Raw genomic sequence first — 25,052 nt, 5'->3', positions numbered from 1 at the left:
GCTACGGAAAGTCCAAAAAGGAAAATATAACCCAGTGGTGTGTGATACAGATCCCTTTCTGTGCCCAAAGAAAATGAGAGTCAGGTATATGCCTTGCTAGAAAGCCTGGGCTTTTTAGCTCAAGCTGTAGCTGCTTGGACATTTGGCTCTGGAGGTCTTGATGTGTCAGCCAAGATGACAGCTATCACAAGAACACTTATGTGGGTTTTGAGATAACAAACAAGGGGTTGAGACAGGCTTCACATTATAGCATTGAGTTGACAGGACTCAAAGCTCCACATTCATAAACAACTGAACATTGATTGCAATATTTTTAATATCACTAATGGAAATCTAAAAATTGGTATCCTTCCAAAAGAGTCCTAAACTGTTTAATAACTTCTTAAACTTGTTTAAAAATACATTATTAGAAAGGATAGGTTTATCTGGAAAGTACAAGAGCAATTTTTTGTTATTAAACACAAACTTCAAGAAGCTTTTCATTTAAAAAAATAGCTAATCAACAAGAGTAAATAATGTGTATGGGTGGGAAATTTGTGATTTAGAATTATTCTGTGGCAGAATATATTATAATGCAAGAAAAAGTATGTGTTTTAAACATCAATAAATTCTACCACCAAAGCAAATGTTTTTAAAAGCAGCTTGTTCTCAGTGACATTTGATTATAGAACCATCAAAAATTCCCAACAATCGCCCCACAACAGGGAATCTTTATTTCTCCATAGGAATCTCATAGACAGTGACGAGTAAATGGTATTTGAATGCCAATGACAACAGGAGACATACAGAACATCTGGAAGGGAGGCTGTTTCCATGAACAACTGAATTTTATTTTCTGAAGTTATCTATACAATCCTATCACTAATTTTAAAAGTGTAGATTAGCAGGTATAAACAATGCAGTTGAGTTTCACGGTAGTACAGAGGCAAATTTTTATATATTCAAATTAAATGTTGGTAACCCCTATTATTTTCAGCAACATATTCTGAGGTACACCTCACTGAGAGGACTATGAAAGTACAAAACATCTTCAGTAGAAACAGAGAATTAACAACTAAAATTGATTATGTAAAATATAGTTCTAGAGACATTACCACTGTGAGGTATTACAGCTGCAGTACCAAAGAGATCTGGCATATTCACAGAAAACCGTTTGGGAGGTATATATCTGGTGCAAAGATAGGTGCTTGTGAATGTATTTAAATGTACATAGAACTACTGCAACAAAAGAAAAGCAATAGGCTGAAATCATGACCTACTGAAATCAATTGGAGTTTAGCCATTCACCTCAGTAGGGCCAAGATTTTACCTTAGTGCTTACAAGTCTACACTAGTAAACTTCCCAATATGAACAAACAAAATCAGTGTGCCAACATCTGATCTTTAAAAAGAAACAGCTGCAATATTGGCCTTCAAAAGCCATCAAATGGCTGAAATCATGTCCCCTCTGGCTGCCAGACTAAACCCGGAGAACCTCCAGGTGAACACACCTTAGCAACCAAGACCAGATCACACAAAAGACTGAGCTGAATCACAGTTCATGAGAAATCAAGGGATAAACACAGGTCTGTCGTAGCCATGTTTTATAAAAGTACCAATCTGGCTACAGTGCAGACTTTACCTTTATCTAAACTAGTATTCCACATTTGAATATGTTCTCTGGTAATTACAGGACAAGGAAGAAGGCTCACATATTCCATACAGTTTTAGTTTTAAAATGAGTATTAAGAGAGAATACCCATTACATTAGGAATAAGCTACATATGTGCATTAAAGCATCTCTGTATCTATGAACAGCGCTGAAGGTCATCAGAGTCTGATACAAAGATTCCCGTGGAGAAATAAGATATGTAAATATTATTCTTGCCTACAACAGGAGTCATTCATGCTAGTGATAACCCTGTCAGAGGAGACCTCAGCATCTGTTATTCCTGAATAATCAAAAGTTTGATTTAGGCTTTAGTCACAGATCATTTTATCATAGAGAATGATGGAACAAAAATATAGGAGAATGGGGCATACTGGTGAATTCATGGTTACACTGTGTTTTACTTTCAGGGCTCACTGAGTGAGCTCTGTTTGCATTGAAAGTTCAGTGCAAGTTAATTTGAATCTTGAGGATCAGAAAGAGGATTGGGTTGACAGTGATTGTCTCATGATCCCTTCTTTATGGTTGGAGACTGTTTCATGAATTTTCTGGAATCATCCAAATATTTGGGGTTTGATGCAAAGGCCATTTAAGAAATAGAATGAATCCTATAGACTTCAATCCACTTTGGATCAAGTGCTTAATATTATACCATCAAGTGTATCTCAAAGAATGAGGTAAGACCACATTCTTTAAAATAAATAAATAAATAAATAAATAAAAACACTACCTCAGCCAGAGTCCTAGCTCAGCAGCACCTGCCTCCCCTGGAGCTGAAGACAAGCTGCTTTGCCTCCCACCAGACCACTTTGTTTCAATCCTAGTCCCCCAGGTAGGTAACTCTCTTGAACTACATCCACCTACAAACCAACTAATTGGGGAGAGAAGCCCATTCCAATATTTTGAAAGTATACAACTATTCAGGTTAAGCGTCAGAAATGTGACTCAGAATATCACTCATCATGTAGAATGCTTCCGATGAAGTGAGCTGTAGCTCACGAAAGCTTATGCTCAAATAGATTTGTTAGTCTCTAAGGTGCCACAAGTACTCCCAACATAATGATATACTGGGAACCAAGCGCTAGAATTTAGCTAAATCTGTGAGCTTAAGCTTTTGATTTTCAAATCATCACCACCACTTGAATTATAGTAGCTCCCAAAGACCCAGTTGTGGTGGTGACTGTACAAGCACACACAAAATCATGGCCCTTGCCCTATAGGGCTCCCAATCCAATTTAAGATTTAAAAAAAGCAACAAGTGAGCATAACAACAACAATGGAGGGAAAACAGATGGGATGATGAGGGTAACAAGAGAAACATGGGAATACAGCAAACAGCTATGTTCTCAACTTGATGGCTCTGAGACAATTAAAAAAAACAAAAAAGTCACTAATCTCTCTGAGGTCAACTACCCAGTCATTTTTATTAAAGTGCAGTAATCCAATTTGAAAAGGATATTTAATGGCCAATTCTATTCTGAAAGGTGAGTATGCAAAAACAGTACTTATTGTACTCCACAGATCTGATGATGACTCTTCAGAGTCATGGCTGCTGACTTCAGTCACAAAAATATGTTCTTTTTATATGTTACTTCTGTTTACACTGTACTGATTAATGATACTGAGCCAATATAGATGGAACATCTCAACACCTTTTAACGGTACTTTTCAGAACAGAATGAGGATTTAAGGAATATAATTAATGTTGGATAAAACTACTGACGACGTGGTTGTTCCTGCATCAGAAAGACAATGCATTAAGTGCATGTTTGGTTCTCTCGATTCCAAATGTCATTGTTTGTGAGTATCTTGAAGAATTTAAAAATGTGTAAGACACTTTTCATAAGTTCACACTATGTCCAGGAAAGATGCCTTTTCAACAGAAATACTGACAATTCCTCAAGAATCAGTTTTGAATCTACCTTTTTTTGTTCTGCTTCTGATGAGTTATCCTTCCACTGTATCACTTACCACATGTTCTCCTTCACTTGGCCCTACATTCATTATGGTTCCTTTCAATCTACAAATTTGCTAAATCTGGCTTCTTGCATATTTAACATTCAGCTCCTGTTCTCCTCCATTAACTGTTTAAAGTTCCACTCATGGAGGCATTTAGACAGAAGATTCCCTGGCCAGGTTCTCCTTGTACCACCGCATTGCTCTCTTGCCTGAGCACAGAATACTCTAGTGGAATATGGGGGCGGTGGAGCTGCACCATCCCATTCCCCCACCTAAGCTGACAAATTTACAACATAGCTCCAAAACCTAATTGAAAAATATTTACATTTCTCTTCCCTCCACTTCCATACAGATAAAAGCTTTTAAAGTTCCATCCCCCAGGATAGATAAATCTACTACAGAAATACAAATTCTTTGCAATCCTAAATCTATTCCCAGTGACATTCTGATTCATCTTTAATTTACTCACTCCAGTTCTCCTTCAACACTTCTTAGTACAGTAGTGCTTTAAATTCCTCCCTGAAGCAGTACTCTAGGTTGCCCGTCAATCTCTTCCTAGTTTATCCTCCCTAATTGTGGAACTTGGGACTTTTGTAATGACTGATTTTCTACTTGTTACCATTTACTGCATCAGCTATACTTTGGGTAGCAACTTCTGAAGAAATACATCAGCAAGCAACTAAAGCTCAAGCTGTGAAGGGGAAAATTTCTCTACTAACACAGGTTAATCAGCATTCATGTCTTTATCAGAAATGGAAAAAACTTTACAACTTCAAGAAGCCCTTTTGCCATCTTGTGTGTACACACAAGTTTGCAGAGATTGTATCTTCGGTTTACAGAACTGAGTACAGTGCAGACCCTTATCCTGATAAGCATATCTTGTCATAAGAATACAACCTATTTTTTAGCCAAAGTTAGAACACACATAGACACACACATTTGGGATTTCAAGCATTGATTTTAGCTTTCAGTTTGCATCAACACATTACTTTAGGATTTATAAAACATCAAGATAAGTCCCTTCCAAGGTGAAATTTCCTAGATTAAAAAAGTCTCAGCACAGGTAAAGATTTTTTGGAGTTATTTATTTATTTATTTTTAAGAGGTTGGGGGGAAATGAAGCAACCCCTATTGCATTTGCTGAAAACTTCTGTAGATCTGGCCCATAGGAATCTAACATTAGCCCACTTATTTTTGAGAATCTAGGTTGGACAACCTAATCACTGACAACACAGATGGCTCATATGGATAAATGTGGAGTGTAGAGGAAGAAAGAAGTTAAAGCAATAGAAAACCCATGCAAAATTGCAACTTAGGTGGACAGTCTATACTCAACATTCAGACATGTGTACTTAGAATCTTAATATTCCTCTTCTGTATTTTGACTTCCCAGTTAATCCTAATACAATACTGGTTGGCTTCAAGAGAAAAAGAGGAGAAAAACTAGGTAACATGCACGCCTTCATGCTGTGGTAATGATAATGCTCCTAGGCATTCAAATATTACAATGATGAGCATGGTCTGAAAGGTGGAGACATTAGACAGTACATAGATTTTCTTCGTTGATTGGCTATGACTTCTCTCTCATGGAATTTCCTCTTTCAATAGACATATATTAAGAATAATTTCATTGTACATATTTCATTTCAAACTTGCATTCAAACAACCATTTCTTACTTCAAGTGACTTGAATGAGTCTTAAGTAAGGGTTTTCAGGGTCAAGTCTAAATGTTGAAGAATCTCAATACTTTAAACTAACAGTGAAAATTATTAACTGTTGGGAGTTAACAAGTAAGAACACACAAATGAAAAAGAGAACAATACCACAAAATAAGCACTTTTTACTTTGACAACTGCAAAGTAACAAATAATTTATATTGTGCTGGTAAATGCACTCTAATATAGTTTTACAAATAATGATGTATTAGAAATATAAGCCTTCACTAAAAACTTCTGCTATTAAATCTTTGCTAAGAAATGAGGAGACTCTTTCCTTTGGTATGTGAACTAACAAATGTGATTTATTGAGGTGCTATAGCATATAAAAGTACAAAATGGCATTTATTAGATGCTGAACAAAAGGTGTTATATTGACTGTTATTCCTTCTAATATACTGGCATAGGTGTGCAGGACTTTACAAACACTTTTGTTAAGCAGGTATCTGCCCTGACGAGCTCACAGCTTAAATTGGACAGACAAAATTCAAACAATTAAAGGATGAGCCATGAGGGCATGAGCAGACAGAGTTGTGGATGATCAGTAACGCTAGACTTGGCAACAGAAGTGGGAATGAAGCGTGGATGAGTTACTAAGCAGATATTCCAGAGGACCTGCCTATATTTTGGGTAGTATATTTTGTGGGCTGTTCACTTACATGTACATTTTAAAGAAAAGTATGTTATATAATGAAAGGGGAAAGAAGCTTCGCTTTGGCAGACAGGATCTTGAGAATATGAATGGAAGACTTCACTGTGGAAAATAAGACATTGAATACCATGAGGTGTATAATGCTGCAGGTCTTGTATACAGCCTAAACTTGTGAACATTGTTGAAGATAATGTCCTGGTACATACACTCAGGCAATGGATGCTTTTGGATGGAAGTTGGTTATTTGCTTTGAGACAAGCATAATGATAATAAGGAGTGGCTTCCAAAATGTGTAACAACAAGAACATGACAGGCGGGGCTCATGTGCAGTGTGACTCAAAGTATATTAAAAGCATGACAATGGAAGAAGGCCCTGCTTTCCAATATGTCAGTTCAGCAAAACGGGTGGTTAATCATAATGTGGACAGCACTGCGCATATATTTAAGTACTCATGGAGGAGTGGGCTAAATAACTGTGCACAATGAGATCTTTGAAAATGCAGTTTTATGACATTTAGGCTCTCTGACTAGTTTTGCTTTTAATTACAATTTATAACGTTTACACAAATACACACACATACATATATATTACAGAAGATATATCCACTGATGGTTTATAGAGAATGAATTACAAAACTAAGTAGTAGAAGGAGTTTAAATTCTTCTCTTTTGCACTTAGTGTTTAACAATAACATCTGCCTTTCCAATAAAAGATTTAATGGGCAGTTGATGTAAGTACATTCTCATAAGTAACATATTCTGTGTGTCTAGCAAGCTCCATTGAGAAAGTGTTGTAGCCGTAACATAGGAGCGAAAAAAGGTGGGAGAAACCTGACAAAGTGGACAGGATTTGAGCAAATATTTATAAAATCTAAGACATTCTGAATGACAAAACTGGTTTCATTTGTACACTGGACTTTTCAGTAATGCTTCTGAACACTTCAGTTATGAATTATATCATCTGCCTCTTCAACAACTTTTTACTGTGGACTCCACCCTGATTTTGATAAACATGCCCTTTACCACATACCTGATAGCTGTTATCTGACACAATGGGACCCATTCTAATCTAGATGGATTTTGCCTTATGTACATGGCAGCAACTGTAAATGAATATTGCACACAATACACCAACGAAGTAATGTACATTAGATATTCTAGAACACAAGGAATGGAAGCAGACACTGGGAAATCAGATCTTCCCTTCATCCACGTCTGAAATATGGTCTACTTTAAACTGTATCAGCTTCTAGTGAACTGTTTTCTAGACTGCTCAAGAGCAGACAGAGTCAAAGTCCAATTGCCCATACCATCAGATGACGAGTCTGTGGGTCCTGATGAATGATCATGACCTTCTGATGGGGTAGATCTGGGGACCAAAGAGGACACAAATACTCCAGTCATTTGAAGGAGATCAGTAAACAACGGTTGATGTAGCCAAGCCAGGGAAATGAGAATCATTCTTGCCCTATCATGACATATCTTTCTCACTACCTTCTGGATCAAGGGAAAGGAAAGGAAAGGAAAGGAAAGGAAAGGAAAGCATACATCAAGCTTTTCCCTCAGTACAGAAAAGAGGCAACTGAAAGGAATTGACTGTCCTTGCTTACTCTGCCATAGAAAGGTGACACTTTTTGCTGAACCTTGTTGTGAACAAGTCTACATATGGTCAATCCAGCTGGAGATCGTTTAAACCAACTGATCTTTTACGGACCATGCATGCATTTGGGAGCTCTCTTGGCTCAGATGATCCATGACTTCATTGTTTTCCCCTGCTAGATATAGGGCCACAGGATAAACATCATGATGGATACACCAAACCCATAAACTTTGGATAGGGATATTTTACTTCTCAAAGCAGCACCAAGGATATCAAATACTGGGTGAGAAGACTCTTCTACAGGCACTGCCGGAAGATTTAAAGAGGACACTATACAATCCACCTAACTGTGTAACATCCTTGCAGGAAAAACCAGATCTTGGAGACTCTGTAGGGGTCCTAGAAGGAGGAAACATAGGATATTCTGGAGTAAGTCCAGCAGCGTCTTCTAGTCTCTTCTTCCTAACGGGGAATGAGGAAGAAGATCTTGAAACTGGGGAAACATGCCTTCTTTTGGAAACCCTATGCTTCCCATTTAGAACTGACAACTCAATCAGAGCTGAAAGGTGAACCTGGGCTATTGCGGTTTCAGAGCGTTCTGCAATTGTGGATGTAATTGGAACCGATCCAGTAATCAACAAAGGATCTGACAACATGGACAACCTCGGATCCGACATTATACACGAATCCATCTCCCTTGCTACTATAGATGGGTGGAACAGACTTCCATGCAGAATCATGCAGATGCAACAGCTCTGATGCACAGGAACTGGCATTGCTAAGAGCGGCTGTTTTTTCTCTATACCTTTTTCTTCTTTGGCAGCTCAACAGACCGAATCGAAGATGCTAAAAGCGCAGATTCTGACACACTGATCAATTCCATCTTCCTCAATCTGCAAATGAAAGTCAGGACCAGCCCTGGTCCTGCAGCAGCAGGGATTCTGTCAGAGTTGGATTACTGGGGGGAAATGAGTTATGGCACTGGTAAGGGTAGCGAAACTGTCCTTTGACTTCTCTTCCAGAACCAGAGCAGATGGACCTGACCACATGGCCCTCAGTTCAGGCATCTGTAACCTCGGGGGCTTGACTGAGGGAACTGTGGGAAAGGAATCCAACCTTGACAGGGATTACGACTTCTTGGGACCCTGCAGTTGGTTGGCACTGGTAGCCACTGGGGCAGAGACTGACGTCTTAGACCTAGGATCTGAGGACTGATGGGGTCTAGAGGATCTAGTCTCAAAGGCTTCCTTTAGAAGAAGAATCTGCAAACAAGTCTCCCTGTCCTTACAGGATCTGGGAGTAAAGGTCTGGCAGATTGAACATGCAGAAAGCAACTGTCCTTCTCCCAGGCACTTGAGGCACCACACTAAGTCATCAGATGCCAGGAAGACAGCCAGACAGGAAGTACATTTCTTGAATCCTGGCTTCCTCTGTTTCTTAAGTTCCACTGTAATCTGGAACTGATAACTATTAATTCACTAGCTATAATAAATGGGCTAACACTAACTATTTCTAAGCAGAAAGAAACTCCAACTCCAAAAAGCAGTCACATCCATCCAACCATGGAAGAAACTGAGGTGGTGAGGGAGCTCTGCCCACTTCATACCCTCGCCTTCAATGTATCATGATGCTGAAGGGACACTGCTAGAAGTTCTACCATAAGGCATCACAATGTGATCCAGTACTCATAAATGGGAATATGCAGAGCCATTCGAAGAACAGAAAATTAAGATAAAATGCATAAAGAATCAACAATAAGCAGTATAAAGGAATACCCTCGAACTGTACAGATGGAAATTTATAAGATAAAGTCACCATCAACCACTCAAACCCTATGGAAAATAAAATAGAAACTATCAGCTTACCCTCTCTCAAGCAAACATTGGGTAAATCAGACAATCAACCATGCCTTGAAGGACAAAATACCGACTCCAGCGTCCAACAAGGGCAGTTATCTCCAGAGATCTTTCCATCAAGAACATTCCTCCCCTCAAGTGGCCCCGAGTTCAGATCAGGGAATTTATCAGCAAGAACACCCCAGCTGATCATTGGATGTCTCTTACTTTTCTGGATCTAGACCACGTAGGGCTTTATGTATTAAAATCAACACCACTGGAAGTAGACAATAGCATACGCAACATACATGCACAGAATCAGTGTTGGATTTAAATCTTTAGATTATGGGATCTTTTTCCTTTTCAGTCTTTCTACCTTCTCTTCATTTAACTCAATGTTCTCTAAAACAAAAGCCCAGAGTCCTACAGTGGACAAGTGTTAAAGCTGTGGAAAGGAGACCGTATGGTGTGAATCCAAGGAGATTGCTGTGCTATAATTATAAATCATACTGTAATGATCAGTAAATTTTCAAGCAAACCCTCACTGGCCTAGGTCACGTCATTCTGGAAGGAATGCTGTCATCTACCTATGAAGGCTTTGTTGATATCTCATACTTCATACAATTTGTTGCCATCAAATTCAACTGGGGAAGCAATTCAAAAGCAGCTTTCAACTTTCAGGTTTACCACCTGAACTAACAGAGCGGCAACTCCAAATGCTTCCCTCCCCCACATGGGCTGGTTAAAGAATAACCCAAAAGATAAGTGAAAATAGGGTGGTGTTCTCAATGCTTCAGATAATGAAGTTACTATTTAATTCAGCACTGTATGTTAAAGATTAAGAAAAAGTTAAACACTTACGACAGAGCTGGAGAGCAAAGTCTGGCTACAGCAGTAATAGTTTTCCCACACCTCCCTGTAAATGTGCCCCATCATTAAGCTGAAGGTACTATCCTGAAGGGATAAAAGGATTCATTAATCCTCACGTACATTCAAATCAATGACTCTATTGAAAGAAGAAAAAGGTCGATTTCACTCTACTCCTGCTTGGGAAAGCTTTGGAGCAGCAGTACAGGTAGACATTGAGGATATTCACTGGGGAGAAGTCATCAAAACCTGAGGCTGGGAAAGTAGTGGAGAAGTGAATACACTCCCATTGTTTCAGAAACATATCTGAAGAGAGCAGGTGAAATATGGACATCCTTTGCAACAGCCATGAGGCTCTTCACTCTTATCCAACCCTGCAGTATTGCCAGCTCTCATGCTTTTATTATGAAAGTCTGTATTTAGTGTTTTTCTTAAAGCTCCAGCTTTAAGAAAAAAAAGAAAAATCTAAGTACTAAGGAACTAGCCCTTACAGTTACAGAGACAAGCTTGAATATGTGAACCCCAAAAGCTCAAAAACCAAAAGGCAAATAAAAAACAAAAAGGCATAATTTTTAAAATCTCATTATTTTTATTCCAATAGCATTGTAGGGGAGGGAAGAGGGCTGACTTGTAACTTTTGAATGCTTGTGCTTGGCAATACTGAGACAGCTACTACTCAATAGCTAGTCTGAAAGATGGATCCCCTTAAAAAGGCCCATTGATAGCATCCTAGCAGGAATCCCAGCAGCCAGAGTAGTGGATATTAGAAGATTACAGATTTCTCACCTGAGCATTGCCCCTGGACTTTAGAGCACCCACTACTTTCCATATCAACCTCTGCCGAATAGTCTTCTAGCTGTTAGGGGTATCTTGTACACTTTCCAACTAAGTAGTACATGAGTGGAGGTGTTTGAGAGTGTGTGTGATGGGTCTATATAGAAATTGAGACGTATGGTACTAAGAAAGTCAGTTTTACACAGATTATGGGGGAGAAATGAAAGAAAAAAAGGAGACACAAAAAGACAGGAGAGGAATAAAAGAATGCAAGGAAAGGAACGGACATAAGGGAGTGAAGGGAGAGAGACAGAAACCAAGCCAGAAAAAAGATGAATCCTGATATACTATAGCAAAATAAGACAGAAAATATGGAGTGCAGCTAGGAAAGGGAAGGAGGTCCAAGGAAGGAAGAGAAAGACACGAGCTAATAAGCATCAGGTACATTTTTCAGGCCTTGACTATTATGATGGTACTTCTTGTGACATGGATATTTATCCACCATGATCTGAACTGAAAGCACCAAGTTCCTTTTACACAGACCACAAAGTTAATACCCTCTGATAGCTGTTTTCAGTTTACATATTTAGCACCTGTTCAGAAATTCGTTTCTTTCTTTTGGTAACAAATAATGTGCCTTGGAAGGGGAAATTAGTTACCAATAATGCTGTTACATAGTCTACCATATTTCTATCATGCAACGGAAACTACGCCTCACTTAACAGCATTATGGGTTCATCTACCAGAAGGAATAGCCATATAAATGTAACGTGTCCTAATGTAAAGATAATGAATCCCAAATATTTTTTAAAATAAGTAAATTTGAGTAACAATGTGAAAAGTAAAAAACACTAAATAACAATTATCAGTTACACTACACTATTCATTTAACCAATCAGTCTCCCCACTCTGAGAGGTAGGTATATTAGGTGCCTTACCAAGTTATTTCCAGTTTTAGAGCAATTCCCTATAACTAAAACAAGGAATACTGGCAGAACTGGTAACTTCTCTAGAAACAAAATGATGTTTTAAAGACAGAAAAACTCCAAATTCACCAGAAAGGCAACTGGTGTTTCTACAACATGCCCCCTATTACCTACAAAAGCCTTTTTGGGCAAACACCAGTCAGCTAGGAATCCATGGGTTTGTGGGACCTTTGCCATGCTTGACATAGGGGTAACTATCTTGTATGGCATGCTTCCTTCAAAACCTACTAGCTTCAAAGGTAGACTCAGTGCAGGAGTATTAGTGCAACAAGTATGGGTAGCAGGAAGCCCAAAAGATGTATAGATCAAGCTCTCTATTGAGAAGCATCTCAATTTCTCAGCAGGTTCCCAGGTTTGAAGGCCATTTCCTCTCCCAGACACACGGCCATAAAACCTTCCCCTGATGAGGGCAGGGTGCAGCAGCAGCTCTGCAAAATTGTCCTCAATGAGTTTTAGCAGTATTTCTTCTCCCACAGAAGGGGAACATTTAGCCCTTAGAAATTTTGACAATGTTTCCTAAATTCTTTGTTTAAGCATTACTCTCAGTAGTGATCAAATTAAATGAATGAATCACAAAAAATCCATACCCTTTTGAGTAATATTAAAATTCAGTGACTTTTTATGATTATTATAATTCATTGCCTTATTATCTCTGTTTTACTTTCTGAGAATGATAGAGCTCTGACAATTAAAAACAAACATGGAAATATAAAGGTAAGGGCAATTCTGCCATTGCAAATTAATGGGAGATTTACAAGTCCCTGTAAATTACAGTTTTGCTGACATGCCATTCTCTTCTACTTGCCAGCTGACAACACTAATTAAATTTATATCTTAAATTCACGACGTTGTTAGCTACTAAAAATCAAGGACTGAATAGAGACACTGGATTTATGCTTATTACAACAATCTATAACCCACTTAAAAACCCTCCCAAGCTCCCCTGACCACAGTGACTGGAGAGGTGTTAACAGACAACTTCACTTTGAATGGTCCCTTGAAATATGTTAAAATATAAATAAATAAATGTATTAGTCTCTAAGGTGCCACAAGTACTCCTTTTCTTTTTTGAGATGTGTTAATGACTTTTGCTTGTATTTAGCTCTAACACTCCCAGTACATTTCCCAAAGGTGAAGAAGAGCTCTGTGTAAGCTGGAAAGCTTGTCTCTTTCACCAACAGAAGTCGGTCCAGTAAAAGATATTACCTCACCCATCTTGTCTCTCTAATACTGAATAAAAGCAACTCTGGGATATCTTTAACTTGTACACTTGCATTTTTATAGTGTGTGTATTGTTCTTTGAAAAGCAGTATCCTATGGTTTTCATAGATTAGACTTGCATGTCCATTTGTGCCTGTTTCACTTTAATCTCTTCCCCCCATCCCTTCTGTGTACCAACTCCCTTTTAGATATCACATTTTGCACTGAATAATCTACATTAATATAGTGTGCTTATGGACCTAAAAGAAGGGTTTTGCAGAACTTTGACCGTGGCATACATTAAAAATGCTGAACATGGAGTAAACACTGCATTCAGTGAGAGGAAACTAAAATGTGTTAGTCAACCAAAGCAAAGTAACAGCTCCAAGGAGTACATCCAAAAAGTTAGAGAAAATTAATTACCCACCTGCAGCCTAATCTTGCAATCTAACCAGAGAAAAATGAAAGAGTTTGACTAAATAAATATGTTTCATCTTTTGGCATCTGGGTCTTCTGATGTTTAATTAAAAGAAAAGGATGAACCCTAGCAGCTATGTTCTGCTCTTAATGCTAGATCGCTGCTTAGATACTAAAGCAACAGGCACATCGAAAATGCCTACGATAGATACATAAATGTAAATGGGAGCTATGCAAATATATTGAAATAAAATATATCCATTGTGCTCAGATAAATGACATCCCACCCTACCACGAATTTCAAAACAATTTTTATTAAAAAAACATTAACCCAAATAAAGGACAAGAAACCCAGACTGAAACACTTCACATGGAGAAAAAACTTGTTTTTGCCTTTGAATATGAGTTACTGGAAAATATCTTGGCATTAGGCAAGTTGGTTCTTGTGCCATCATGATACATTATTCTGGGGAGAGGAAATACCTACACTTAGCATTAGTGCTACAGCAAAAGTAGCAGTGGTATTAAACCCTGAGATGAGAAATCACAATATAGGTTAACAGCCATCTAGCTCAATATTTAATTGGATAGGACAGCATATACTTTTTTACCAGATAGGTTCAGCATGCTTAAGGGTGGTACACATCCTAACTCCTTCTTTGTTTGCAGTGTGTGAGACACCCCACTCTTACAGAACCGTTTTGGGGAAGCTATTTATGCTACAGCATTCAATGAAATGGGCTGTAACAATTCACTAAAACAGTTGTAGAGCAATTTTACCCCACGCACATTACACACAAATGTGTCAGAAGACAGCTGACCTTACTATGTTCTGGTAAAGTTACACCTGAATGGCCAGATCTAGGAGCACCAGAGCACAGAGTTTAATGTCCTAACATATGGAGCAAAATAAGGAACAAGGATAGACTAACACTGGGATTGACTTTTTCCCCTCAATAAAATTAGATATTTTGCAAACTTTTTCCTGTGTTACTTCCAGACAGCTTTTCAGGAAAATCACTGCCTAGAAAATTAAACCAACAATATAATTATGTTCCATATTACCACTGGAATACAAAAGCATTCAGTATTTCCTTATGTATAATTGCAACCTACTTGTGATGTTCTATCCATGCATACAAAATGTATTGTTAGATTTGTCAACAGAAATATTACAGTGAAGTTGAATAATGTTGTATATAGGATAAAGCATAAAAGTTAAACAAATTTCTTAAATGTGTATCATCAAAGGCCTTTTCAGTTTTAATAGTTTAATCTGTTACAATAAAACATTTCAGTGAAGACTTAGCAAGTCTAAAGCTACATAGTGTGAAAAATATCTCCAGTAAAACATGCAAATGTATGTGTTCTGTTTTTATCATAGCTGCTAATTATTAGGGAGCCTACTCTTCCAAAAAAAGTAGAAGTTTAAGAATACCTTCAAGTCTTTACAATTCTCCTTGAGAATACTTTCAGCACTTTCTAAGGGCTTGTCTTCACAGTGCTGGCAAAGTGCACTAAAGATGTGCTCTAACATGGGGCAGTCTAACTGCTCTGTGTACATTCAGCTCTAAAAGATACCTCATTTGCATTAACGTAGTCCGAGTTCGGTACTACTTTAAAGGGAACTAGGTAGCTTTTAGAGCAATGATACTAAGACCTCAGTGATTCAGGAGCCAAATTAGCGATCAACATTACCCAAAAGAGGCCCAGTAGTATGAATTCATTGTTTCTTTTACTATGGTACGATATATTCTTATTTAAACAGTAAATAAATATTCTCACAGCAAAACATCTAACCAAGTATTATTATTTTATCAACTTTAACTGGTGAATAAAATAGTAAAAGCATCCTGATTGGTTAGTGCAAAGAGCTGCAGGAGACACATTGCAAGGCCACTGCGGCTCGCAAGCCTCAGTCTGAGTATCACCATTTTTGACAGTAGGGTCTATTCGGGGCAGTTAGAGCATTTTACAGATCATACCCTTGTGGTACATGTTGCTGCACCGTGTAGCTCTAACTTTATTCTGTGTTTACCATGCTATAAATAAAGTAAAACGGTTGTTTTTAAGACTAGTCTCCCCTGTTTGGATTGGTAATATTTTGGCAGTAAGGTTTTATTTATTATCAGACCTACACAGTATGTTTGAACTACTAGTCTCATTCAGCAATTTGTTTTAGCAGCACTTCTAATTAGTAGCATAGTCTTTTAATACTATACTTCTGGTATGGTGCTTTGAAAGTCCAAATTATCTAATACAGCATTTCAACAACATTAAGAACCTAAAATTCATTATTAAAAGGTCTATACGTTTAAAAAGTAGTATCCATATTCATGACCCAATCTAATTTGATGAGAAAATTTAAAACATTAAAAAAAATGCCTCAGATTTCTACACCAATGATTCTCACACTGCAATCCACAGAAATTCATGGTGGTGAAGAATCCATCAGTCTTCAGTAAGGATGCTGAGCCCAGCTATTTCTCTTATGGCCAGTCTCTGATCACTGGTATAATGGCATATAGAAGGTTTTAGTTATGTTACTGTATAGTTATATCAGTGCAAGAGAAATTGGAATCTGGCCCTTAGGCTTTCTTGAGGTTTAAATAATAAAACAAGATAAAACAAGCACCTATCTGCGTCTTGTGTGACTACTTCAGTTTTTGGGGGGCACACCCAAGGCCGTCTGAGTAATAATATATAGACACCCTCTAAAATACAATTTCCTTGCTGCTTTCCCTTTGCTTAGGGGAAGAGAGACTTGTAATTTATTGCTGGTTTATTGCAGCAGCAAATCAGAACCCTACCACAACGGCTAACCTGGCCAGTGTTGGGAAGATGGAGCAAGCTAAGGTTCCACCAGATCCCTGCCCTTCCCCATCCATTTGTTCTGGGCATGGGGAGTGCTAGGTGCACAGGGGAGTAAGAGAGATGGTTTTATTTCCCAGTGTGGCTTTGCAGGGCTTTGAATATCCGTATGGAGACCTTGAACTGGATTCTATATTCTGTGGGGAGCATGATGGTAACATGTTCACAATGATCCAGGTTAATAACCAGACAGGTATTGTCCAGTTAAAGCTTTTCCAGGGTACATGGCTTCATTTCTAACTGTTATGAGTTGCAACAATCAAACCCAGAGGTCATAAATGTGTAGATCACTATGGATAAATCTGAATCTGACAGGCTGGATCATAATCTTGCCAGCCACAGACTGAAGTGGGTGTTTGTCTTCAGTTATGGCTATTTGCTATTGGATGTTGTTTGCTAAGATCCTGTGCTTGGTGTCCTGCGACAGTGGCTCTCAACCTTTCCAGACTACTGTACCCCTTTCAGGAGTCTGATTTGTTTTACCTACCCCCAAGTTTCACCTCACTTAAAAACTACTTGCTTACAAAATTGGACCTAAAAATACAAAAATGTCACAGCACACTATTCTGAAAAATTGCTTTCTCATTTTTACCATATAATTATAAAACAAATCAATTGGAATATAAATATTGTACTTACATTTCAGTGTATAGTATATAGATCAGTATAAACAACTCAGTCTGTATGAAATGTTAGTTTGTACTGAGTTTGCTAGTGGGTTTTTTTTGTAATGTGTTGTAAAACTAGGCAAATATCTAGATGAGTTGATGTACCCCCCTGGAAGAAACCTCTGTGTACCCCTGGTTCAGAACCACAGTCCTATGAAACCTCTTGATTGCAAATGATATTCTGCTTGAAATAAGCTAATTTCTTGTAATGGTGTGTTTGGGGGTAAATGGCAAAAGTCTGTATGCAGCAATCATCCAGAGCCTTCAAGGGCTTGCACATTTTTGCCTAGATAGGTCCCACATACAAGTGTATCAGATATGCAGAAATTTAGTATTTATAATGAAAAGCGATAGTTAAATAGAATGCAGCTGTAGCTGCAATTCAATGCATGTAACAATTGTGTCAATGCTTAGCAAGAGGTTACAGTTAAGTCAGGACATATTCAAATATTTGAATAAGACAGATTTTACTCTCAGATATAGCATGCTGGGTGAGGCTCCCAATGAAATGAATCAAAGTCGGACATATATATCACAGGGCAAAATATGTCCCATTATGTTGAAACACGGTACCAAACACTGTAGTATGCTTATGACATATACCTGGGAAGGGAAAACATCATTCAGAATATATTGCAATATTTCTTACTTTTCTAATATGAAAAATATACATTCATTATAATACATAAAAATAGATGAATATTTATTTTCATTGCTTATATTTAAACAACATAGGGAATTACAATACCAGACTCTGGTTATGAGATTTCACAGTCTAATGTGCATAAATACCATGAAGCATGCTCTAACCAACCTCCCACTATATCTTATTATTTAAAAAAAACATACCTTTGCTACTTTATTTCCCATTGCACAGCCCAAAATGTATGTTCTTCAAGCAATAACCTCACACTTTCCTTCAGTTCCTTTCCTTTCCTTTATTAATGGTGTATAATCAGTATTAAAGACTAATTTTGCAAAGCATGTATAGACAGGACATTGACCAGATATACACACACACACACACACACACACACACACAATTTTGTAAAATATTTGGAAATCAGATGAAATGTTACAGTGAATTCTTTAGGTTTTCTTGCCGTTAACTGTGAGATACATATCTTCATTTTGCCCCCAATCCAAAACTAAGGTTGTTTTCCAAGATTTAATCCATGCTTACAAGAAAATCAGCTATTTTAAAAGTCAGAACATGTTTCCCATAGCATTCTTTCACAGATCAGATTTCAAGTTTCTCTGCAACATATCTGAAGTACAGGCTTCTAGTGTTCCCATTTTTGTCAAGTTTATCCTACTGACATGAAATATGTTTTTTACAGTTTTTGAAATTAAAGTCCCAATATTTTTATTAGCATAAAGGTTTAGGGTGAACCTAGTTTAAAAACACTCAACAGTGAATCCATTACCTTTTAGCTCTATTTATACCAGGAAATAAAAAGGGACCGCCAACAAACTTGCAATGTACCAGTTCTATATCAAAGAGAATAACTGAGTTTTTACAAAGATTGGGGGGGGGGGGGCGCAAGCTATTTATGACAGTTTTTCCTTATTAACAAAAAGACATTATAGATGTTCAGCACAGTGCATGTTTTTATCAAAATAAGTCCTGAGCCATACAAATCCTCATCCACATGCTCAACTTGAAGCATGTCAATGGTCCTACTGTCAATTAAGTCAGCTAATGCACATGCTTAAAGTAAAACATGTGCATAACGGTTTGCAGGATCCCTCTTCAGAATGCAAAAAATTATTATTTCAGATTTCCCATTCCAGGCAAAGTTTCCTTCAAACCTAAATCACATCTTAAATCCCCTTTGCTACAAACTTTAATTTAATCTTTTGTATTATAAAGAAAATTCAAACACTGGGCCAAATTCTTGCTTGCTTTATAGATATGCATAAATATGACAGCATTACATACACACAAGCACACCCATTTTGTTAACTGCAGTGTAATGTAGAGAAGAGTTGTCCCAAGCCTGGCACCCATAAAAACCAGTGGATAGACCACTGTGAAGGCCATCTTCAACTGGACCCACATGGGGAAGCCACAGGGCATGGGGAAAGAATCAAATAGTAGACCGTATGTTTTTGCTTTTCTTTTGCACAGGTCTAGGTACACTCCCTTTCTGCTGGCTCTTCTAGCTGCTACCAGCTTCTCCCCTTCCTTATCTGTTGCCCCTCTGGTCCCGTCTCTTATCCTTTCCTCTTATGCAGCAGAAAGTGACAAGTGAATATCTTTAACTCTAAAAGAAATCTGCCAAATGCAACCACATAATCTCTGAAGAGAAACACAGACACTATCCATTTATTTTTTTATAGGGTAGCACAGCTGGGGTAGGGATCTTTCTTCACCAAAGTAAGAGCTTTGCCAGAAAAAGAAACAGAATTACTTTAAGCCAGATGAAAATTCCAATACCTTCACACTAGTTGCTACTTCCTTGGGGCCATATACTGCCCACAGTCTCCCCTCCAACCTTTTAATTGATTTAAATCCCTGTCACTGGGGATTGCATAGTGTAATCCGGGGCAGAATTTGGTCCTTACACTCCAAAGACAACTCAGTTTTTATTAGGTCGGGACCTACCATAGACATCTCTTATTTTTAAAATAGCCAGACACAGAACAGAAGCAGGCTACAGCAGAGGTTTTGACAAAAAAAGAGCAATGATTACATAGAGTATCTATTGCTGATATCAACTAATATTTGGACATTGCAAGGACATGCTACTGAAAAACAGCAAATATCATCTTTATTAAAAATATGGCCCATGTTTCAGTATCACAACACTGTGGGGAGCAAAACACATCAGACCTCTCGAACACGTACTAGACTAGGCAATTTTTAAAGCTTGTGTATTAAAGTTTAATTGGTAACTTTGACCTTGATTATCATTTTCAACAGAAATATCACAGTAGTGCTAGGAATTTCAGAGATTTATGATCCTGTGTTCTTGAAAAGATACTAGCACCACTGTAGTAATGTATGTCTCAAATAATTGATCTGTCTCTTACCAGTGTTGTTCTCTTGATTGTACATTGCCTTGAGAGATAGAAGCTGCTACCTGACGGAAACACCACCAATCAACAGTACATTTAGAATGATACAAATTAGATAGGGGTTGCCTTGCTATTATGACTTAATTTGAAAATTGCCACATTGCTTATACTGAAGAATGTGATCAATATGTAGTTTTCAGCTATGTTTTGTTAGCTCTTATTTCAAATATATGTAATAGCAGTATCAATTTTGCAGAAGTATGAAGATTCGAGACCAACATTTTCAACCAAGGGACATAAACTTAGGTACCTAAAAATAGTAGAATGATTTTCAGAGGTCCTTAACTTCCACTGGCTTCCAAAAAACAACTGAGGACCAGAGTCTGCCATCAATACTAACGTCGAATGGACTTCAACAGAACTACCTGCAGAATAAGGTATTCAGAGAATCTCGGCCTTAATAACTTAGGATTCAGGAAAGCACTTAAGCATGTGCTTAAGTCCCACTGACTTCAGTGGCATTTAAACACAGGCTTAAGCCACCTTCCTGAATAAGGGATCTCAATAATCACTAGAGCAATATGCCTAATACATCAGTTTGTATAACTGAATGAGTAAATAGACAATAGCCCCACTAGGCCAAAGGCTTGTTACTCTTCATGCTGCCCCTTCTGACAGCAGTACATATTAAAAGTTAAACTTATTTTTAAATGGATTCAGTTTCCTTGAGTAGAAAGGCATACAGACTGACCTAAGTGCAGAGTGCAGCAAGTTTTGGCTAGAGGCAACAAAGCAGCTGTAAGCCTTCTAAAACATCTCATAATCTGACATGAGTAAGAAGGGTGTGGATTGTTTCAAGTAGTTACAACATTTAGAACCTGTGCAGCTGAACATTGGGAACGATGGCAGCCTAACCACCACACTTACTCCTCAGCAAACACACAGCTTTACCAGGTTTTGAGATGGTGCAAGACGGCTAGCCCATTTAGTGTTCTACTCAAACTGTTCTCAGGTATCTACATTTAGAAACATTTAATTATAACTTAGTTTTATTCAGAATAACTATTACCATATACGTAACAAATCTCCAGTAATTAAACTGTGAAAAGAAACATACAAAAGACAAAAGCATAATTACTGTAAAAAATTCATTGTTATACAGAAGAACTATTGAATAGTCTGTTCAGAAAAATAATTGGTCTCCAGAGGAGATGCTCACCCAGTTAGTACATAGTTTGTAATTAAACCCTTAATTTTCTTAAGAGCCAGCGTTTGTGATTCTATAACAACATCGAACAAACTATAGTGAAAAATACAGTCTTTACAAAGGTGTATGTAAAATTACAGACTATTTATGGTTTTTTTGGAGAGCAACTAAAGTCCAGTCCAGCAAAGCACGGATAAATCCCAAGACAGGTTGTAAGACCGAGAACTTTGCAGGATCAGAAACTAAGGTTTATTCAGTAGCTGCCTGTTTTTCACAGCAAAGTACACAAGGGTGGAGAAACTGTTAACCAAAAGCCCAGAGGCTTTTCAATGTGCAAACAAAGCTGAACAAGCACTACTTATAAACATGCATGTAAAAAAGCCTGGAAAAAAACTCATATGACTATACCTTTGAAAACACAGCCAAGCCATTGATTTAGATGTGCAAAACTTCAGGTTCCCAACAGAAAAATGTTCAATGTGTTTTCAACACTGCATGCAGGGTAATGCTAATCATGATACAGCATGATGTTATAGCTTGAAGCTTTCTTTTTCCTTTTTAATTCAAAAGGGTAATTAATAAAAGGTATAAAACAAACCTGAGTCCATGTGCCTGGAGTTTCTTCGAATTCCATTAGTTCGTTTCTGCATAGCAAAAATACAAGTCAAAGACATGTATAAACCGGTTTTCATTTCTAAGTATAGTAGAACCTCAGAGTTAGAAACATCAGAGTTACAAACTGATCGGTCAACCTCACACCTCATCTGGAACCAGAAATACACAAACAGGCAGCAGCAGAGGCAAAAAAAAAAAAGGGGGGGGGGGAGATTCAGTACAGTACTGTGTTAAATGTAACTACTAAAAAAAAAAGGGAAAGCACATTTTTCTTCTGCATAGTACAGTTTCAAAGTTGCATTAAGTAAATGTTCAGTTGTAAACTTCTGAAAGAACCACCATAACATTTTGTTCAGAGTTACGAACAACTTCCATTCCCAAGGTGTTTGTAACTCTCAACTAAACTAGTGTTTGTAGTTTACTAGGCAAAGCCAATTTTTAAAAAGTTCTTTTCCATCCTACAATGGCGGTAATGCAGAAATATCATGCGTTAATATTTATTGTTGGGGTGCAAGTGACACAAAAGGTTCATGTGTTAGTCTGTCACCTCTTGACATCTGGATTCAAACTCCACTGAGATCACATGTGAAAATGATTGTAATAACTCAGCCTATTTTATAGTGGAAAAATACACCACACAGTTTGGCATTGTCTGACTCAGGGAAGGGCCAGGACTAGAAGAGCAGCAAGAATTAATGTGAATGAAGTTGCAGTTCCAATAGGATGGGACCTTTACACTGTTCTTGCTTTGTACTAAAGCTCCTTATAGTTAACAATACCTGTCCCATCTCTCAAATGAGCATTTTTTTTAAACATGACGTAATAAACTTTTATTCTATTTGTTTAAGTTTAGTTTAGGCGAACTGGAGCCATATGAAATCCCAAGTACACTATACAAACATGATGGTTTATTATTTGGCAGGTGCTGATTTGTACCAGTTGCACAGATCTCTGCATTTAAATAGGCCCTGAGGAACTTCAGTGCATAATAAGGTATATTTGTAAGTTAGTCATCTCCTCCTGCTACTTGTTTTAATTAGTAGCTTGCATGAGGGCTCATGCAAATTACAATGTTTTACTCAAGCCAAGCAGAGCAAAAACCAAGGGTGCAATCAGGTTTTTTAAAAATTGAGACTGTATTGTTTATTCTCACTGACACAGAGAGGAGAAGAGCCATAAGCTTGGGGTGAGGGGAAAGCTGGGGGGAAGTTATTGTTGTTGGTTGCAAACTGTTTCCACGGCTTAACTGGAAAAAAAATGTGATAATTTTTCAATGTGCAATAAAATTACATACACTAAAGGAAAGAAGAGGGCGTAAAAAATACCAAAGGAAGTAAATGTTGGGAGTGTGTGAAAATGTACTGAATGCTTCATCTTATATTGTTATTATCAGTAGATCTTCACATTTTCTGCAACATAAATCCATCTTTTCTTAAAAACCTGATCTTCATTTACACTATGTCCCCTTTACACCACTCTGGCAGCATAAAGGAACCTTAAAGACATATTAACTACATTTAAGGCCCCTTCATACTACCAGAACCATGGAAAGGGGCCATGGCACAAATGAGAATAAGGCTCTAATTTTACATTCTACATAAAATCAAGGTACAGAAACCTCATCAGGAGAAGGAATTTTTTCTTACAAAAATCTCAAGAATCAAGTTGGAGGAAGAGGCATGGAAAGAGGAGGAATAAAATAGAATTAGGATAAATATTATTTCATCTAGCCACATATGTTCATCATTGGTAGTTTTACTCACTTCTGGCAACCTTGTCCGTAACATACCATAAGCGATCTGTTTATAGCTTCTTCAATACTGTATGCCATGTGTAATGATCAACAGACTTTTAAGCAAACAAACCATGCTGTAGTTTTGGTATTTAAGAATGTTCACGTTTAAACAGTTTAGAAAGAGATTAAAAATGTAAAATAAACAGCACATGGCAGAAGGTAAGGTAGCAAACTGCTGGTGGTGAGGATTCTATTAAAATGAGCACATGCAACAGACATTTTAAAATGAGTTTATAGTACTGGCAACTGAAGTCTTCTACATAATCATAAAACATGTCTAAACAAATGCCAACCACTCCTCCCTCCTCCCCTCAGAGTTTTGTCAATGTTTTTTTATCCTTATAATGTGTGATCCCCTCAAGGAAAACCAAGTAATTCTATACCCATTAAATCCTGCCCACTCCCATAAACCTATCAAAATAGGGCAAACTAATGTCAACTATAAGAATTGTTTTATGATATGGACACCTGCCCACTAGAGGCTGAGCTGAACTGAACTCAACATTTCATTACACATAGGCCACTGAACAGTTATCAAAAGGTAATAGTTCACAGTCCATAATGACCTGTGCCAGCTCTTAACATTTATTGGGGGTCACACAGGTGAGATTCCATATCTATTTAAGAGTCACCTCAACCATCCAGGGCCCATAACATTATACTTTAATTATCCAAAGCACTAGGTTTTCTAAGCTATAAGTGACAGAAATGTATATCCTCCATTAAATTCTCCACAAGTCAAGGGGGTAAAAAACACCTGTTACCTGCCCAGTATAGAGGGCTTACATTTTCAGTCCTAGATTTCCTTTTACAATTCATTTAGCCACTAGATCAAACAACATTAACATTAGTAAAGATGACAGACCCCGCATATAACTCTTCTGTTCAGGTAAGTGGTGTAAAACAAAACCAATAGTCAGTGGGGTTCTCCAATAGGTTTTAAGGAAATTTAAACAAGTCTCTTAACATATGAACTTCCAAATAGCAATCAGACAGCAGAAACTAGCTAAAAATGTGCACTATCCTAGGAGCAGGCTGAGAATACAGTCTTAATTATGTAACATTTATTAGCAGTCAGCATTAATCTGCCATTATATTTTTATAACAGTAATACTTTTCTTTTGATTTGCATTGCCAACCTGAGTCATGGCAGGACAGCATGCAAGTAGAGACAATCACAAACCTGAACAGGTAAAATTATCATCCTACAAATTTATATGG

At 37.6% G+C, this 25,052-nt stretch overlaps 1 protein-coding gene across 5 annotated transcripts in view; it reads right to left on the bottom strand.

The window, feature by feature from the left end:
* The window catches only part of VAV3 (vav guanine nucleotide exchange factor 3), a 255,820-nt gene that overhangs the window by 52,181 nt on the left and 178,587 nt on the right, over positions 1–25,052 (bottom strand). For all 5 annotated transcript variants that reach the window (XM_038412017.2, XM_043520500.1, XM_038412019.2 and 2 more), the window contains one exon: positions 22,020–22,065. In XM_038412017.2, the coding sequence (XP_038267945.2) occupies positions 22,020–22,065 (46 nt within the window). The remainder of the gene's footprint in view (positions 1–22,019; positions 22,066–25,052) is intronic.

Source organism: Dermochelys coriacea, chromosome 8 (assembly GCF_009764565.3).
Source record: "Dermochelys coriacea isolate rDerCor1 chromosome 8, rDerCor1.pri.v4, whole genome shotgun sequence".
Lineage (NCBI taxonomy): Eukaryota > Metazoa > Chordata > Testudines > Dermochelyidae > Dermochelys > Dermochelys coriacea.
The sequence above is the reverse complement of the archived record's forward strand: the minus strand, read 5'-3'. Positions and strand labels throughout refer to the sequence as shown.